Consider the following 20295-nt stretch of genomic DNA (forward strand, 5'->3'; position numbering starts at 1 on the left):
CTCATTGAGGTTATGCTGTCTGAATACTAGTTAAGAAGTGACATGCGAGAGCATTGTATTTAATTCTCCTTACACTGAAAGAGTGTTAGAGCTGAAAAGTGACCATGGTATGATGTGAGGGAGTTAAGGGATTTATTACAAAAAAATCTCAATAATCCAAACAAAACTCAGTTGTTAAACAGGGACTTATGATGGCACCAACACTAGGGTTTTGGATTTGTTCATTTATTATGTCCTCTTAGGGCACTGTTACCCTTCCAAAATATGAGCCACAGCATGATTTCTGTGAGCTTTTTGTGTATCGCACAATATTTGGATGTATATTTATCCTTTTGCTATATTAATTTTAGTAGATAAATTTATTTAACTATATTATGCTTGCAAGAGGGCCTCCTGGTACGTTAGACTTGTAAATGTTATCAGGTAAAGTAACTACATGTAATTAATACTTTTAAAGAGTAATGGCATCAAAATGCAAATAGACAAACCAGAAACCTCTAAACTCTACTATTCAGCTGTCTTTCAGTGTCCTGCAGACTTACCATTTAGATCACTGGTTTTAGGGAAAGAAACCAGCATAGGAAAAAAGGGTCACAAAAGTAAAGTTTATCCTGCTTTTGATAGTTTCGATAGTCTTGATTTTTTGGGACCAGGTGATTGACACCAACTGTACCCATACTGACAAGAGATAAAAGTTTAATTGAATCTGTCTGGGCCTTTTAAAGAGCCAGCTATTGCTTTAGAGTAGATGATTTTAGGAATTTGGGCTACAGAATCATGATTAGCGCTCTTGCAGCCTGTGTCCTACCTTATGCTTCTGACTTTAAAAAGCAAGCAGTTTCATATTACTATTAGAACATTAGCATTGTTTGAACTCAAGAATTACTGAATTTAGTGACTTCATTTCAAGAACATGAAAGGTTAGATATTTTGATAACCGGAAATATTTTTATCAGGATATATTAAGTTCTTTGATTCTTCCAGGTGTGAATCTCTGACTTGTATTATATTAAAATACAGAGACAACAGAGTGTTTTCTTGGAATATGTCTGCAAAAGTTTTAACAGAAGAATAACCACAGACTGGATTTCATTTTGTCATTATGTAACATAAATTACCTTTGATATTAAGACTAAAAAATGTAGGTAATGCTAGCAGAATGTGATGGATTTTTCTTGGTATCTCAGGGATTTATTGGAGACCACTGAGCTCACACCACTTTGCCCTGAATATCCAACATTCTCATCTGACCCAAAGCAGAGCTTTTCAGCATGAATCTTTGTCAGCCAGGATTTCTAGCATCCTTTGCGTAAAGGTAACCAATCATGCCTGGCATTCCTCACTTCTTGCTTACAAATTCAAAAGCCTTAGAACCTCAGTTTTAAGGATGGCTTAGCGACCACATCTGCACCATGTAGCTTGGCAAATATTTGTCTGTCCTAAAAAAAGAAACCCTAGCTGAGCATGCTGGGACAATTTCACTCTGAGGCAGTGAGTGTCATCCAGTTTTGTGCAGCCAGTAGTGTAAAATCAGGAATGGCAAATGGGTGAGTCCAATGCTGTTTGAGTTTACAGACTTGATACATGGAGGGCAAAGTATCACTGTTACATATGCATACGATTTTTGTAGAGCTTTCAGTATTTCCTGTTAGAAGGCTGATCAGATGTTGCGTCCCTGGAACTGCTTTTTGAGTGTGTTTTCACAGAACTTTGATAACAATGTTTCTAACATGGTTTATATATCTGCTCTTTATTCTGAACAGTTTGCTGATTCAAACCTACTGATTCAGTCATCTTCTTTGCTTGTCAAATTTTGTCCACTTTTGCCACATTTTTTGTAAATTAAGCATTTAGAAAAGGCTAACTTTATTTGAAACCTGCTGCAGCTTTGCACTACTTCCTACAGATCTACATTTCATGTACTTCTAATGGGACTTTTCGATTCTTATTTTTCATAAAAATACTAGCATTTGGCAGAAAGAATGATGAAAATAAAAGCTCTAGAAAGATAATTTCACCTAGAAGCAAAAGGCAGTTCTTAGCTTTACCCAAGAATCAGGAGTCTGGAAAGAGGAAGTCAACTTACCAACTAGATGTCATATGGGGGTTTTTTTCTGGGTATTTTGTGGTGGTTTGTGTTTGTTTTTTTCCCCTTATCACTTATCATGAAGAAAGATCTACGAGATTTGAAAGTGTTTGGGGGATCTCTTTGCTCTGTACCTTTGATGCAGTCCTTTGACCTTGTATAAATACCAATAACTCAACAGCAAGTATTGAAAAAATAAAAAAAAAATTAAAGGGAAACATTGAAGGGTACAGAGTAAATATAACTCCAATTTTACATGAGTGGTAGTTTAAGGAAAAAATCAAGGTACTTCATTTACCACAGTAAAGTTTCAATATTTGTATTGAATAAGCTGAATGTTTTATTTGCTTGACTGTTCCTCTGTAATAATGCAAGACACATATGTATGTATATATTTATTTGTTTGTTTATTTACTGTTTCCACAGACACTTCCATTGGGGCTGGGAGATGGACAGCTCTTTACCTGGACTGATGGCTTAAAAAGGAAGGACTGGCATGATTATGAAAGCATTCAAAAAGATGCTATGCGTTCAGGTATACATGAGTTCAGAACAAATTAAAGTGGTTTACTCATTCTTTATCTACATGGTTATTTTTTCTTTTAAGTTATCTAAAAGGCATTCCCAACAACCTTTTTTTTTTTACTACAATGCTACAAGGACATAATGTTCTGAATTCAGGGGTCGGACCAAGCATAAATACCTTATCTCTGAAAACAGCTGGGTGACAATAAAAATAATGTGTTTCATGCTAATAACTATATAATGATTTTGTAATGGGAAAAAATGTTGTCAACAAAATATTTTCCATGTTGAAATCAGTTGTTAGACTGTGACCAAATTGAAACAAAGTGTTGGTTTCCAAAGGGACATACATTACAATTAAAGCCAAGTTGTCCTTAAATCAATGAATAAAACCTGAGTTCAGGGAGTTCAGTACCTATAGCTGCCAAGAATATCTAAGGTTATCTTGGAAGAAAACTTTTGACACTTTTACCCTTGTCAAACTTCAAACCTAGAAGCTAAAGCTACTTCACTTCACTCTGACAGTCTAAAAGTATTTGAAAATGGGAGAAAATTGTATTTGCAGATATGCTGAAGGACACTTTGTTACAGTAGGTAATGCAATTTTAATGTACCTTCTCATGGTGCATGCCCTAATTGCAAAGGATGGTTTGTATTCCTTTTTCTGTCATCAGAGCATGTTCAGATTTGAATTCTTCTTTTATAATATAATGTACAACTCTTCAACATAAGATGAATTAAATTAGAAAGAAGGGAAACAGCAGTTGAATTGCACCTTAATCAGTGTTTCAAAGTCATTATTTTATAAAGGCCAATCTACTATTGTAAAATAAATTATGTTGTCTTGATCCCACTGTCTTGAGACAGCAAACACCTCCCCCAGAATACTTTACAGCTGAATCTAGTTGACAAATTCATAAGACGTAGTAAGAACTTAGTTTTGCAGTAAGTACAAGTAAAACAAGTAAAATATTGCAAATTTAGGTTAATTTTGTAAACTGTTTCTCTCTTTCTCTTTTGAATCTTGATCACTAACTAAAAAAAATTATCCTTTCCTCTCACATGTGCTTAGGAAGTATAAAAGGTGGGGAGGAGGAGGAAGTTATTCTATGCAACTTAGGAGTTGTCAGATCAGTAATTATTGTGTTCCAAATTTCTAACTGAAAAATGACAAATATCTAAGAGAAGGTACAAAATAGTAGCAGCATCTATGTAGAAACTTGCACATATAGAGAGAATATCACATCTGCTGGTTAGAATGGACTTTTTCAAGAGATGTGCACTGATGCTTTGGCAATGTACTTTTAATTCCTAAATGTGTAATATGGTCCCCATATGTTTTAGGTAAAATAACAGTAATACTTAGGATTATCTGATGGGATAGCTATAGCACTGCCAACATAATGGAAGCCATTGCACGGAGTCAACTAAGAAATTTACAGAACGTGTTATGTAGCTTTGTTATTTCCAGTCCTGATCCTAACATTATAACTGTAGTAGTATGTGAATATTTTTTCCAGTAAACTTTGATTCTTGGTAATGATAGTGCTTCAAATATTTTGACTTATTTATATTTTTAAATTTTTTTATTTTACTGATTGCTGAGTTTGAGAAATCTCTTTTAAATTATTTTTGTCATCATTATTCAGTAGATCAAAATAACTTCTAATGCTTTTTTTTGTGAAAATCACAATATAGTAATAAAATACAAAGGTGGATTATCTCAGTGCACTCTTTTGGGACATACTATGTGATTTCTCTTCCTAATAACAAAAGAAAATATATCTGAAATGAACTTTTAGTTAAAAATCTGTCTGAAAGCATGGAGTAACACCAATGAAAAGGCTTCTCGGGACATTTCAGGAGAGGTAGTCAATGGTCCTTGCACTGAAAAAAAAGGAGTGAAGTATTTATTTTAATTCAGTCTAGCTGTTGATCTGTAAAGCTTACAATTTCTTAAGCACTGGGAATGTGAATTTCATAATTTCTAATTATGGAGAGGTACTAGTTTCTCCATGACTACTTCTTCCGTTTCGCGGCCAAATATTTTGATCCCTTTTCATTCCATGAAATAAAAAATCTATGTTCCTGGATTTGTGTAGTCTCTCCTCCTATTTATAAAGCCATTTGCATTATAAATATACTACTTATCAGTACAGAATAGATGTAGTGAAATGAAGATTATGTCATTCAGTCAACTCAATCACTTCCATTTTTCTCTGAATATTATTTTGTCATTAGCTCAAAACCAGTGACTGAAGTATAGGAATAGGAATGCAAAAATTAACATTAACAAGAAATAATTCCTAACTAAACAGTTGTGATAGATACTTTAGAAAGAAAAAAAAAGAAGTTTAATTGCTTCCATTTTCTTAAGTGAGCCATTAAGTCAATCAGATATTACAATGGAGGGGGAGGGAACGAAATAAGCTGAAACTGACTTTGTTGGAGTTGATATGTCGTGCCATCTTTTTGACAAGAAATCAGCATTTAAAATAAGAACTGTTTCTATTAATTTATTTTCCTCTGGGAATACAACTGATGGCATGCCTTGATGAAGAATATGCTTAATTTGCACTAAAAATATGAGAACTGTAAACAAATGCAAATCACGCATCTGTCAATTTTTGTTTCATTAAGTAATAAACAGTGTCCTAAGTATATCAGAAGAGTGCTCTTGCATTGAAGTTCAGAGTTGTGAGTGCAACTTCCTCAGCTTGCGTAGTAATAACCTAGGTAGCTGCTGTTGTGTATATTAACCCAGGTACAGCAGCACTGATTGTGTCATGGCAGTGTAAACCTACCTGCATCCCTAGATAGAGTGGAGATCCTGGATGCTGAAGCCCCTGATATTGCCATTAATCAGCTACTGTAGTTGTCATTTCTTCATTTCATCAGAGATTTCCTTACTTGACTTCAGTTGTCTGGGGAGGACTCTGAGGGCTTTTCTACCAAGACATTAATTTCAGGAGCGTGGCAGCTTCTGTGGCATCAATGGCCACTGATTTTCCAAGCTTTCTGTGCAGAACTAGGAATGTGAGGTCCCTGAATGCTCCTGTGTGGGATGAGATTCACAGGAGAGAGAGCCATGTGAGCCTAAGGTAGTAATTCAAAAGCATCCATGAGAAGAAATTTTGTTGATTTCACCTCTGTCTTTATGTCCTGGGTAGTGAGAATAAAAGTCCTCGAGAATCAGTCAATGTCATTGTTCCTCCATTTCTGAAAGTTATTTTATCTGTTTCACTCAAGAAATTCTCAGCTCTACCATCAGATACAAGTAGGACCAGTAATGATGAATTACAGCCTTTTTCAGATAAGAGGAAGAATTTCATATGTGTAGTTCTTGGGCTTTTAAAGAGGTATAGATTGAATGTTTATATTTTAATATGGTGCTATTTCTGATCATGAAAAGCTATTCCTAGCTACAAGTGATAGCTTTCCCAATGTAAATTACTAGAAAAGGAGAACTGAAGGATTAGAAAAACGGAAAATTTCCAGCTGAGCAGAACTGGAAAACAAAAAATAAGGTTTAATTACCGAAAACTTTTTATCAATTCTAATAATTATATTAATAGCTGTGGTGGGTCTGGCTGAGCTGGAATTTATTTCTCCATAGTAGCCCTCACAATGCTGTGGTCTGCATTGGTAACTTCATGGCTCGACTTCGCAAACGAAGATTTGAGAAGGATTCTGCACACATTTGCTACAAGCTCACTGATGGCTAAAAAGACCAATGTGAGATAGACGAGTCTAGTTGCAAAAGAGACGGTATTGGCAAGACACGATTCTTTCTGCATTGTCTTTTCTCCTCAAGAATGATTCTGCGTGTGTTCTCAAAAGAAGCAGCAGCATTATGTGTAGTGTATCTCCATGTCTCCTTATTGGAGGCCAGAGTAGACCAATGATGATGATCAGTATGGCCAAAGCTGAGATATTGTTTCAGGGAGTCCTTGTATCTCCTCTTCAGGGCTCCTCTCTTGCGGCAGCTGGTGGCAAGTTCGCCATAGAGCACAATCTTAGGGAGGAGGTGGTCTGCATCCTTGAGACGTGTCCTGCCCAATGCAGCTGTGTTCTCAGCAACATGGCCTCAATACTTGTAACCGCTGCCTGTTCAAGAATAGACGCATTAGTCGCGTAATCAGTCCAGTGGATGTTTAGGATTGTACGGAGACAGCGCTGATGGAAGTGTTCTAAGAGTCGCAAGTGGTGGAGGTAAATGACCCGTGATTCAGACCCATATAAAAGAGTAGACAGCACAATGGCTCTGTAAACACTAATCTTTGTACATTTCTTCAGGTGTTTATTACACCAAACTCTTTTATGGAGTTTTCTAAAAGCTCTATATGCCTTTGCTAACCTGTTGTCTGTCTCTTTGTCAATCTTACCATCCAAGAAGATGGTGCTTCCCAGATAATTAAACTGCTGGACTGACTTGAGCTCTGATTCGCCAGTGATGATGTGAGGATGATGGAAGACTTCCTAAGGTGCAGGTTGGTAGAAAACTTCTGTCTTCTTCAAGCTGACTTACAGCCCAAAAAGCTCAGCAGCGTCTGCAAAGCAGGATGTTAAACGCTGCAGAGCTGCTTCTGTGTGGGCAACGAGGGCGGCATCGTCAGCATAAAGCAACCCAGACAAGATGGTTTAAGGTCTTGGTGTGGGCCTTCAGTCGCCTCAGGTTGAAAAGGTTTCCATCAGTACGATATCGGATGTAGATACCGTCCTGATCATCGAGGTCCGCCATGGCCCTTTGGAGCATCATGCTGAAAAAGACTGTGAATAGAGTTGGTGCAAGAACCTAGCCTTGTTTCACACCATTGGTAATTAGAAAGGGCTCAGAAAGTACATTGCCATATCTGGCTTGGCCGCGCTGATCCTCATGAAGCAAAATGATCATTTTGAGGAACTTGGGGGGGCATCCTAATCATACCAAAATCTTCCACAGACCTCTTCTGCTCACAGTATGAAAAGCTTTGGAAAATCAACAAAAGTTACATAGAGTCCTTTGTTCTGTTCCCTACACTACTCTTGCAGTTGTCTGTGGTACTCCTGTTGGCTCTGAAACCACATTGGCTTTCAGGTAGAAGTTCTTCTGCAATAGCGAGTATTAATCTGTTCAAAAGTATTCTTCCAAGGATTTTACCAGCAATGGAGAGCAGAGTGATACCTCAGTAATTTGAACAGTCTGATTTATCTCCTTTCTTCTTATACAAAGTGATGATGACTGGTAGCTAGAGGAGTGTTGATAACACACCAATGTTTTCGCTACTGCTGAGCACAGCACTGTAACATTCCTTCTTCAGTCAAGGGCGAGATCCTGGGAGGGGACACAAGTAGGCCAGCTGACCCACACTGACAAAGGTGATGTTCCAGACCACGACATCTACCCAGATATAAAAGCTGAGGCAAGGAGCAGGACCTCAGGCACTCATTGTCTCTGATGGCTGCCTGCTGACAACTGTTACGCGTGCTGGAGCCCTGCTTCTCAGAGAAGTGGCCAACCATTGCTCCTTATGGGAAGTAGAGATTAACTGCTGGCTTCTGCTTTTGCTTTCTTTTTCTTTTTTTTGCATCAATATGAACTGCCTTAACGCAACCCATGATTTTGTTGTTTTCTTTTCCCACCTTACTCTCTCCCCTGTCTGGCTGGGAAGGGGAGGAATAGAGTGATTGGGTGGACACCTGGCATTCAGCCAAGGTGAACCCACCACAATAACCTATAAGGTACATGTAGAAATATTGCATACTGCAAGTTTCATAGTGTTTTTTCATTTTCAATTTGTGGGTTTTTTTAATACAGTATTTTGTTTTTTTTTTCCTTTATAATGCTTTGGAGATATTTTTGTCTGATTGCATGTATATGCTGAAATTATATTCTATGAGGTTTGTTAAAAATTTAGTGTAATAGGCAAATTTCTGAGAGAATGGCAACACGTAAAGAGCTGTGTAAATATAAATATATAAAAGCCTTTGTCTTCAAAAGAAATTGGTTAAGGGATTGATGAAGTGAATTCTGAGATGTAGCTGTCAATACTTTTGTGTTTGACTGTTGAGCCATTTTGCTCCTTTGCTAATAAGATCTCAGAGGAAAAACCTTTTAGCATGTACCATAACAGCCAATGGTTATTCCAGCAGTTATCGAGCCATTTGCACATTATTTGTTCCTCCTATTTGTATATTTAAATAGTATTTGGAAGCTTGCTGTGGAGGGAAGGAATGAAGGTTTTAATTCTTTCCTATATTTGGTATTGTTTTTACCTTTCTGCTTCTTGAAAATGTTACCTTGACTGGGAGAAGAGGATTTTAAAGATCTTGACCTTTACATGACTCGGTGTAGGCATTTCATAGAGATTAGTTCTATAAACAAACAGACAGTATGTTCTGTAGTTCTACAAACAAACATTCATACTGATTAGTTTTATAAACAAACTAAGCAGAGATATTGAAAAATAAGTGAACATGTTTGTGATGAAAATGGAAATAGAATGAAGCTCTGTATTCTTGGGGTGGAATGTTAAAGGAAGCAAAAGTCTCAAGTGCTTTTGTACTGCCATAACAAGTAGTGAACACCTGACATTTGACTTCAGTGTGACCTAAAGACATTGTGCAGTGGTGATTGTTTTCCATCACTTCTGTTCAAGTATTTTTGAAAATAAAATGTGTAAAATAATTCCCTTAAACTTCTGTGGTTAAACCTTATAATTTTGAACAGTGCCTGTTCTTAAATTCAGATCAATTTGTCAAGGCAAAGCCTAGTGCCAAAGTACCTCTAGAAGATTTGAGGCAGCATGATACAAAAGCAGCATTAAATGCAATTCCCTATTGGTTATGAAATAAATTAGTTCTGTGATACTTATACAGGTAAATGTAATAAAAGTTGTGCAGGAAAAGACACGTATACTGAAATATTGATTTACTTATCCTGTATTTTGTATGGGATTATACACTAGGGGTTTTGGCAGCATTATATATTAAACAAATTTACTAGATTTAATTTAGGCCTCTGAACTTGCAATTCTTTCCAAGAGAATTTGAGAACTTCCAGTATAATTGGAGCTGTAGTGATAGCCAAGGTCTCAATAAACATTCCTAACCTAATTTTTCGTAGCATTAATCACGAATATGCTTCATGCAGTTTGCAATGTATTGTCTTTTAAAAGAGAAAAATGTTTATCAGTTTATCTTAATGCAAGTCTGACATGATTAAAAAATTCTAAACTGTAATGTTAATCATGGCTTGTCAAACAGACAGCACATAAAGGATATATAATATGAAAGATGTTTGCAATCTACTGCAGTTACATAAAGTGTTTCACATATTAAAATGCATTTGCTCTGTAAATAAAGTGCTGTAAACTGAAATGTGATTCTGCCACTCTTATTCTTAATGGTCAGGATATCCTGTTGAAAACAGTGAGATCAGTTTGGAGCTAGGATCCAAGCAGAAAAAAACCCTGTATTATACTCTCAAATAATGATTTGGAAAGAGATATTTTTTTCCAGTGGTACCTTCTTCTGAAGTCTAAATGATGATATCTAGAAAATATGGTTTGGTTTGTTTGGTTGGTTTTTTCACAAGTGCTTAGGTTTTTCCCTGGGTGACTACAGACTGGCTTTCTCAGATTGTGAAATGGTGTATCACAGTATTATTTCAGTGGTAAGTTGGGTTACTACACACCCTCACTGGATCTCAAGTTCCAGCTTAATATTACAGTGCTGCAGAAGAAGCCAGGAAGAATAAGGCTGTCACTGTGTAGAATTTGTGTCTGTCAGAAAAGTGTGCACATGATAGAACTAAGTCTTGACACTTAAATCTATGCATAAGGAAGAGTTTAAAGGTGCTGTAAGTCAGAGCTAAGCTGTTTTAAAGCACAATGCCCCTGTTGCCTTGGCCAGATTTGAGGCCCTTCATGTGGTTGAAGTTAATTTGATTCTTCTCCTGTTCTTACCTGGCCCCACCCTCCCCATCCGCACACACAGTAGTTGGAAACTCATAAATTAAACCACTTAGTTGATAAGCTAACTTTAAAGAGCTACCAGAGAGGCCAAGGAAGCAGGAGTAGAGTTCATAATATGGCTCATTTTATATAGAACACTGAACATTATCTTCTGTCTGCCTTTCTGTGCTGGGCATTGGCATGTTGATTTTTACCATGATAGGCAGAAAGAAAGTTGTGTTTCCAGAAACTTGGCAAGAAATATCTATGACTACATGGTAAATCAATCATACATATTCTAGATTGAAACTAGCATCCAAATTCTAAGAAGTGCTCTCTTACAATCTTGCCATCTGCTTGTGGTAGTCCCAAGTATATTATTATCTGTTCTGTATAGTGGTGAAGAGCTGTCAGCGGATTCACATCATGTGAGTATTTAGTGTGTGATACTTGCAGGTTTAATAGAGTTGCCGCCTGAAAAATAAAGGAAACTTGACTTTAGAAGTTTTGGGGTTGGGGGTTTTTGGGTAGGAGGGGTATGAGGGGAGGTCTCAGCTAAAATGGATCTTTTAATTTGGCAGTTGCAGTCTGGGAGAGTGTTTTGGGTTTTGGGCACTGTTAGTTGTCTTTCTTCCCGTGCTTAAACTTTTCCGGGACTTTTTAAGTGTTTGTTATTTATTAGGAGTCCATGTGTAGATATTTGGCTGTTTGGGTTTTCTATTTGATGTTGTTTTTTTTTTAAAGAGAGATGTATTTTGTATTAATTCTGGAAAACTAATTTTATCTGGATACTCTTATGAAACGTGTCTCATTTGCAGGGAGAGTTTGGAGTGAACAGTTTAGAGACCTTCAGGCTAGACCTGTCCATGTGTAAGAAGGAGGAGAGCTCTATAGACCATTTTAATTGAGGTTGTTCTCTCTTTTGATAGATGTAAAAATGATCAAGTTTGTCAGTTCGGGGCAATTACTGCTTGACTCAGTGGAACAAAGAACCATTGCTTGGTTTACTATGAAAACTCAAATTCAGAGAAGAAGGAAATGAATCCTGACTAAACTGTAGTGAAAGAGCTTGAACAAGTGATTGGCAGCAATTATAGTACATCAAGACCATACTTTTCAATTCAGTTGCAATGGGAAAATTAAATTTTTCCTTACTACTTTTGTGTCATCTTTTAATTTTAAAACACGGAATAAACTGCTGTCAGCCACCTTTAAAGTCTATTTCTTTTAAAGATTTAAGAAAGACATTCCTTTAATCGGAATCCAGGTCAAAAGATCCATAAGAAGAATTTCAATTTTAAAAGCATGCCAAATGAACAAGGCTCTTTTTTGGTCTAAGCTACATGATATTTGAAGGAATTTGCTATCAGCATTGTATGCCAGTGCCAGATACTGCTTGCACACTGGTCAGTAACCTTGCATGTTACAGACTCCATCGTCTAGAGTAATCATGATAATAATCACAAGCACACCATTCCAAAGACGTTAGAAAGCTCTTTACACTCTAAAAGTCACCACTTGCTTTCCTTAATGTTGCAATTGACTTGATACTGTAAACTTAATTATTTTCATGTTTATTTCATAAAAATACAGTTTAGCAGAGGATGTAGTTAAATTTGCCAATACATTTTTAAAGTATTATTTTAGCCTTTTGGCCTTCAAAACACCAACAAGATGTTTGGATTCCTGAAAAAAAACCCCAATGAATTGTGCCTATTTTCCTGTCATAGCTTTTTTACTTTTGAGGATATGAATTAAGTTTGCAAGTACAAAAATCTAGTATACTTATCTCAGTGCAGTTTGTGAAATGAAATATGTGTAAGGTGACTTTCTTTTCCTTCCTGTTTTCATTAAACAAGCTGACAGAGGAAAATTATTGGACTGGTGAAACAATTTGTCTGACATCGATTGAATATATGTGAAAAGGCAGAGATGTATGATTGTTTTGCTATAATTTGCTTTTTAGACACTAGCTCATCAAATGATGCCCTGTAATCACTGCTTCTCAGGGAACACAGCTACCTTTTGGCTGTTATTATGTGACGCAAAGTTGTCCGCCCTCCATGCTTTCAGTGAAGTGGTGTCTGAGAGAATCTGTCCTCCTAACAAAAAGGAAGTAAAAAAAGGAGTGGCATTCTAGGAGTGGCATTTTGTTCTGCCAACCTGTGTGAAAGTTCTGCTGTCTACAGGCTAAAAATAAACTTGTTTTTAGGTAATTCTGACTAAAGGTTCTGTAGGTGATGGTTAAATGTGAATTGTAAAACTTGACAGGAAATTCAGAGGACAAATTCACAGATTTAAAAAAAAGAAACAAGATACGCATTTAAATTGCATTATAGGTATTCTTAAAACATAGAAAAAGTCTTTAGTATGCATTTTGGTTTACGGTTTTACATTTTTTAATGATAGCTAAAGTCGTTTCAGGTTACCCTGACTGTTACTTCTATTTTAGATGTTAATTAATCAGAGAGCTCATATATATTTTGGAAACTACTGTTAAAGTATATGAGGCTACCGATACTTCTTAGTTGCTCCTTGCATTTTTATTCCATGGCAGCTTACAAAAGGTGAGACTGATCCTGAAACAGAGTGAGTACTGGTGTATAAAGCAGGGAAGGAGTTGTCTCCAGTGGGCAAGTTAGAGACACTAAAGAGATACTGATTCTGTTGTCCTTCCAGGTCTTCTTTCCACTCTAGAACAACACTGAATACTGCAAGGATTTCTTAGTTGAGAGACTAATCTATTTCTAATATTGTCACATGAAAAGAAGCCTCTAAATAACATGTTAATTTATTTTGGGGCTTTTTTTATGTATTTTTTTCCCCAGCTTTTACTGAAGCAGTTATACTGGGAAGAAATCCAAACTTCATGTATGTCACAAAAAGACTGAAAGCTGTGAGTGGTTAAAGTTCTAGAGGGCTGACATTTAAATTAGCTGCTATTAATGAATAAGTTAAGCAAATTACTAACATACTACCACGTTAGTATGGTATTTAAATGACTTTTTCCCTCCAGTTTATCCAATGATCAACTTTATAAAATTTGTAATAAACTGTGTTTTCATCTTTTCTGTTTATTTTTTGGAGATGTCTGAAGACATACATAGAAGTTATGAGACCCTGAGCATTTCTTGGCAGTAAATTAATCTTTCCCCAAGTCAAGTCTGCTTTGCCCTTGACAGTAATTGGTGAGTGATCTCTCCCTACCCTTATCTCAACCCACAAGCCTTTCGTTATATATCCTCTTCTCTGTCCAGCTGAGGAGGGGAGTGGCTTTGGTGGGTACCTGGCGCGTGCCCAGCACAGTGGAACATGAATTCTTAATCCAATCCAAGTCCTTTGTTATAATTTCTCTCACTATTGTAAAGATATTGATTTACTATTTAAGCAAGTACAGGAACAATTAAATTAAACATATTCAGAAGCACTTTCTCTAAGTTAAATCATATCACATGAATGCAGAGATGAATTAATAGCAACAAAATAGACTAACTAAGTGTTTTTCACCCCCCCTGGAAAATATAAGGAATGAAGATTTCTTTCCATGTTTCTAGTTTCAAATATACTGGACAAATTAAATGGCGGAATTTCTGGTAATGCTTTTAAAGCAAAGCCTTCAATTAAAGTAAATCTCTGCTGTCTGTCCTATTCCTCTGTTACTTGTGGTTATGGAGGGCTAGGGAAGTGTGTATGCTTGCTCTCTTTAATGTGGTTGCTAAAGATTGCTTCCCTTCTCCTCAAAAACTGGATTTTTTGAGGGGCTTTTGATCATAGAGCCGAAAGTAGAACTCAGAATTCCTGTGTGCTGCATAAATACATAAAGAATCTGCATAATGGAATTTAAATTTTTTAAAATTTTTCTCAGCGAGTAAGAAATTTTTATGGACTTTTTTTTTTCAAGCTGTGTTGATACATGAAACCTTTTTCTGTCTATGATAGAATTAGAAAGTATTGTTTTGGTTCACAAACAGAATTTTCAACTTGAATGTCTATCCATTAATAATGTTAGTTAAGTTTTGTCATTTATATAAGGTTTTGAAAAACAAAGACTGTAGTTTTAAAATTTTGATTTTCAAAATATATTTTTTATTTGCTTATTTTAATGCTGGTATCAACAAAATAAAAAAACCCAGACAACCAAAAAAACACCAAAACAGCAAATACTTCTGGCTGAATCCAAACATCGTTTTTCAGCAAGTTAACTTTTTCAAAAAAGTTCCCAATGGTCATACCAGTTTCGTGCTGAATTATGTGTAAATATGGCTTTGGGATAAATATTTAGTTGTATTCTGTAAGTGATGACTTGTGTTTTTTAATAGAAGATATTTTCAACTGTTCAGTTCATGGCTGAAGGTGATTCTTTGAGTCTCTACTTCTCCCTCTGCCTGATTCCACAGCATGTATTGACTGGAAGTTTCAGTTGACTTTAATACAGGGAGTTTACTCAAATTTGTGTCAGGCATTTGAAAAACAGTTGGCTTTAATTAGACTTGCGTTATTCAGAAAGACATGAATCAATGGCAAGGGAGGAAAAGGGCTGTGCAGAGCTGTGCTCGTAGCAGGTCAAGCATTAAATTTAGCTTTCCTTACCACAATAGTGTCAGTCAGTTGTAAGGCTCTTTAAAATAAAGAATGCATTTTAAACCACAAAATGAATTATAAAAGGCAATATTAATGATTGCAGCATTAGTGGTGTCTTTTATAAGAAGAGGGAAAGGCAGTCACTGGGAAATGCAGCAGTAGTGAGTATATGCAGCAGTTATGTAGTATCAAAACAGTTTTCACAGGAATAATGTGTCTGATTTTTCTAAAGAAAGCATGAAAAGAAGACTGAGATTCAAAGTGTTACTTTGGGTGTGGTAGATAATATACATTATGTTTCAAGTAAACAGAAGGACTCTGGAAGGCCAGTCCCAAGAACATGATATGATTTGTTTCGCTTGTATCTGCTATAACTGCACCTTGTTACATCTTAACACTTCTTGGGCTTATATTGTTTGCCTTGATACATAATTCTTGTATCTCTGAATTTGAAGAGGTGCCTGTTTCGTTCATTAACCCAGTTAATTATTTGCATACCCAGCTTCAGTTTTGTATTAAACTCATTATCATCTGAGAAATATGGCACTGTATTGTATAATGGATAGATCCAAAGGGACCTGAAAAGGCAATAAACCACTTATATACTACATGAGGAGGTTGCCCTGATTGCAAACTCTGATTGCTTGTAGGCATTTACAGAAGGAATAAGTTTGACCTTCTCACCGAGTCACCATGTGGGGAATCACATGGCATAGTTCTACTTCCTGGGTCTACCTCAAACTTTAGCTGTGAATATTTACTATCTCCATATGCAGGAATGGAATTTTTTTTCTATAGGAGTCTTACAGGCTAAATCTAAATTTACTGGGAGCTGTGACAGCTCATGCATTCTTTATAGAATATACATCATGGAATAGTGCTTCGGGTACAAGAGTGACTACACTATTGCACACTGTCGACTCACAGTACGCTGTTGCACATTGTTGACTCAGGCGTAGCTAAATTCATTTTTGCAGGTTATTCCATCTTCTTTGTGTGGCAGCCGCAAAGCCGGCTTATGGAGCTAGTTTAGGTTGAATTCATGAAAAAAAAAAAGAAAAAAATAAAGAGCTCATAACAGTAAGTTTGTTGCATGGAACATCCTGTTTGTTTTCCTGTAATAGTATATGGTAAATGGCACATGGTTATACTATGTCTTAAAATGAAGAAAAATAGAGGAGGAGGGATAGGTCTTATGTTAACTACAGCTGTTAGAACCCTATTATTTTGTATTTTTGGGTTTTCTGAAACACTACCTTTGCAACCATAATTTTGCATTAAATTTGTGTAGCTGTTTAGTTCCTATATAAAATCATGTTAGGAACACTTCAGTTTGAGCTTTTTCAAGATATCAGCTTGACCATAGACATTAATAGTCTCTAGACCCACTGGTACTAGAGACTATTAGAATGCCATTCTTGATGTAGTTTGTGTGAATTAATTTATGTAAGTATGGAAACAAACATCTTACCATTATTAGTAGATTATTTTTTTTTAAGATAATCTTGTTCTGTAGTAGAGACTTTTTATTCTAGCAGGTCGTTCAGTTACTAAACGAAACCATGAAGCCTTTTTTATGGTTGAATTCTGTTTCTCATATGCTTGCTCATTCAGTATTTGGCTCTGATTAATGGTCTACAGGCAGTCTGTTCTAATGTTATATGAAAAAAACATTCCGGTGGCTGTGGCATTTGGTGATAAGTAGTTAGACTAAATAGAAGAGGTACTGTGCATCCCTTGGCTACAGAGTTATGATTAGATTCAGCTCAGCCTGCAGAATACTACTGAGGATATTGCTGCTCTGTTGTAGTGATAGAGCAACTCATATCAAAACAGCATGTGTTGCTGCTTATCTTGCAGTGTACACTGTGGCATTCTAAATACACTGGACAAACCAAATAGTATGGTCTATTTTTTTTCTTCCTTTTTTTTTTTTTTGCTAGAGTTATTAAAATGGGAAAGGGGGATAGAATGAGTCTTTCCACCCATCAAGACACTGTAGTACTTGCATCAAGTTTTAAAAGCCATAGATTTTTTTTTTTAATTGTAGTACTTATTTTAGTGAAGTGTTTATTCAAGCCTTCAGACAATTTACATTTCAGAGTTCATATGCAGTCACCTTTCTGCTAAAACAAAACAATGCCACTGGTTAACCTCATGATTTATTTTAAAACAATCACTTGCCCCACATACACACTGTATTTTTACTCTGCAATGTATATGTTGGAAATTTAGAGGCTGCATTTTTAATGTTTCAAATAAATGAAAAAGGTAAGGGATACACTAGTCTAATAGTATCCCTTAGTTCCATAAAGCACAGGCTATAAGATTTAGCAACTAATTATCAATGGAAAAAATGCACATATTTAAAATAAACCACATTGTCATTTCATGATAGTTATTTGGAAGTTGTAAGATGCAGAGTTGAATTGTTCCAGTGGTTAGCTGTATAATGCACTTTTCTGCTAGGACACCACTGTCAACAGCAAAGGCCAGGGTGAAATTTAAAGTGACATCTAGTAAAATTCCTAGATACCTGCAGGAATTAATCTCAAGAGCAGTGATCTATTTTTATTCTTGCAAATTAATTGACTCAGTAAACAATATTTTATTAAATATAAACAGGTAACGTATAAGAGCTAATTCCTGAAGTATAACAACAATAATTTTACAGTCCTCTTTGCCAAGGTAGCAGCTAGGCCAGCTGATTGTTCTCCACTCCTAAAATAAAGCCTTCCTTACTCTTTTGGGAACTGTGGAGTCCTGGGAGTCAACAAGCTCCAGCTGAAGTTGCCAGAGCTTTGTGCTGCAGTCTGGGGCTTTTGACACTGCCAGATGTTGCTGTTGCTTGCTCCACTTGCTCCACTGATTCATTCTTCTGCTGACTGCTGCTACTGCTCCTCATTTTTGAGCTGTCCTGCCTCACCACTGTCATTTTGTAGCATTTTGTCTTGCTTCAGCTTTTAAGAAGTGCATATGAAGTACTGCCATGTCCTTGATGCATACAGAATATTGGTATTCAGCTTCTCCCACTTCATGGACTCCTAAAAAAAAAATCTTGTGCCATTTTTTCCTTGCAGTCCTACACAGAAGTTATGATCTCTCTAGATTAACATGAAGAGTTGGCCTAGTAGATCTCTGGAAACCTAGAAACTTTGTCTAAGGCAGTTACAAAGCTGTAATTTTTTTTTCCACTTTGATATTAATTTCTTTTTACAGAAATGCTTCTCAAACATCTGTAAAATAAGTACGTTTCAGAGGTTCCCATTTGTCTCTCTCATCTCCTTGCTCTCCAGGAAATGCTCTTTCTACCCACTATGAGTTGGGGAATGGGGGAACACATTACTACATTTTACGTTAGCAAAAGTTCCTTTAATTTTTATCTCATCTGAATCATAAGCAAACAATACTCCAAAGATTCAACTACAGTACAATATGAATGTACCCTTTTAAAATTTTTAAGGAACATGTTCTCCTTTCTTCTCTGGTTTTTTGTTTGTTTGTTTGTTTGGGTTTTTGTTCTTGTGGTTTGGTTGTTTTGTTGAGGTTTTGTGGGTTTTTTTTAGTTCTTGATGTGAGCAGGCAGTCAAATAATGAAATTTAAAGTTGTATATTTTTTCTTCCCTTTTCTCTCAACCTATGCTATTTGTATAAAGCCATTCCTGAAGAGAGATGCAATTTACTTCATATTTCTCCTGCCAACCATCATGTTACTGTAGCAGGAATCTGGAGGCCAAAGCCTCATATTTACTCCCAGTGACATCTCTATACCACTTACCAAGGACTACATGGTCTTTGAACTAAAAATCTATATATGCTACTGTCATCTGAAAGCAGATAAAATAGCAGGGACTTTCTACCAGAAAACTAAGTGAATGTTTGATTGCTGTATTCTGTAGTAGTTTGATATTGAAACTGTAATAAATAAATTTGATTTACATTTGATTTGGTTACAGCTGTGTCTGTAGTGCTAAGAAAAAGCCTTTTACATTGCCTCAGATCTTGACTGAGTTATGTGATAAATAAATAAAAGTGCTGTAAATCTTACTGCAGTGGCTTTTCAAGCTGTTACAAGGTAGAGTAGCAATAAAATATTTTTTAAAAAGTTAAAAAAGGTTATTTTGATCCCATTTCCATTGATGCAAAATCAATTAAATTCGTTTCCTATAAATTAGGCTAATGAACTTGTACGACCTAGTGGGATACTCTGAGAAGTTTGGGAAAAGTAGAACAGACTTGAGATAAATATATTTGAGTTTCTGATGCAAGTTTTCTGGACTCTGAGAGAACTTATCATCAGTTTTCCTCCCGTTTCTCATGGTGTTCATAGGAATTTAAGGTTAGGATCAACCTCAGTAGATAACCAAAGGCAATCATCTCTCTGAGGCATGATATCATTTCTTGCCTGCATGGATTCCGCAGTTCCCTGGATTTCCTATTCCATTGTTTCACTACTCACACAGTTAGAAAAAGGTTCCTTATTTTCAATCTGAAAAGCCATTTTATATATATATGTATATATATATATGTACACACACTTTTTTTTGCAATTTGGATAGTTCCATTTGATATGAAGGCAATTACATTAATGTGAGACGTGCAGTTTTCATTTCCTGTCTCCATAAAAAATTGGCAAAGATCCTTCATTAATTTATTAAAGTGTTCATCATTTTTATTGGAAATTAACATAAATGTGCAAAACCACAGAAGGCGTTTGCTCAAAACAACCAATTCCTTTCTTAGTATGAAAGGAGAAAGTGATTTGATGTAGCAACTTGCCTTTTCTCCTTTTTTCCCCAAAGACTAGTCTATACTAATCCCTGATTTTCCCCTTAAACTAAAAAATTATTCTCCTGTATGTCTTCCTAAGGGTTCAAAATACAAAATTTGTGAATAGAATGAGAACTTCAACAAGTGTAGATACTGTTGATACAAGGTGAAGATGAGATGTATACTGTCAGGAAACAAAAATCCTTTTTTTTGTGCATATATCAAGTTGCCTCTCTGTTCAAGATAATTTAATCAGTTTTTTAGCAGATATACTGCACCTTGCCTTTCTTTTTGTGAGGAAAAGTAAGGAATACAATTATTTTGTTTGTACTCAAATGAAAATTCACTTCCTAAAAAAAGCAGAATGTGCTGGCAGTTTGAATTGCTAATCTGTTATTA

The 20295-nt window shown here is 35.9% G+C and overlaps 1 protein-coding gene across 19 annotated transcripts in view; it reads left to right on the plus strand.

Annotated features, from left to right (window-relative positions):
• Positions 1-20295, plus strand: part of GALNTL6 (polypeptide N-acetylgalactosaminyltransferase like 6) — a 573576-nt gene that overhangs the window by 288187 nt on the left and 265094 nt on the right. For all 19 annotated transcript variants that reach the window (XM_064652482.1, XM_064652480.1, XM_064652481.1 and 16 more), the window contains one exon: positions 2513-2621. In XM_064652482.1, coding sequence (XP_064508552.1) covers positions 2513-2621 — 109 coding nt within the window. The remainder of the gene's footprint in view (positions 1-2512; positions 2622-20295) is intronic.

The sequence above is a fragment of the Pseudopipra pipra genome, chromosome 4 (genome assembly GCF_036250125.1).
Source record: "Pseudopipra pipra isolate bDixPip1 chromosome 4, bDixPip1.hap1, whole genome shotgun sequence".
Taxonomy (NCBI): domain Eukaryota; kingdom Metazoa; phylum Chordata; class Aves; order Passeriformes; family Pipridae; genus Pseudopipra; species Pseudopipra pipra.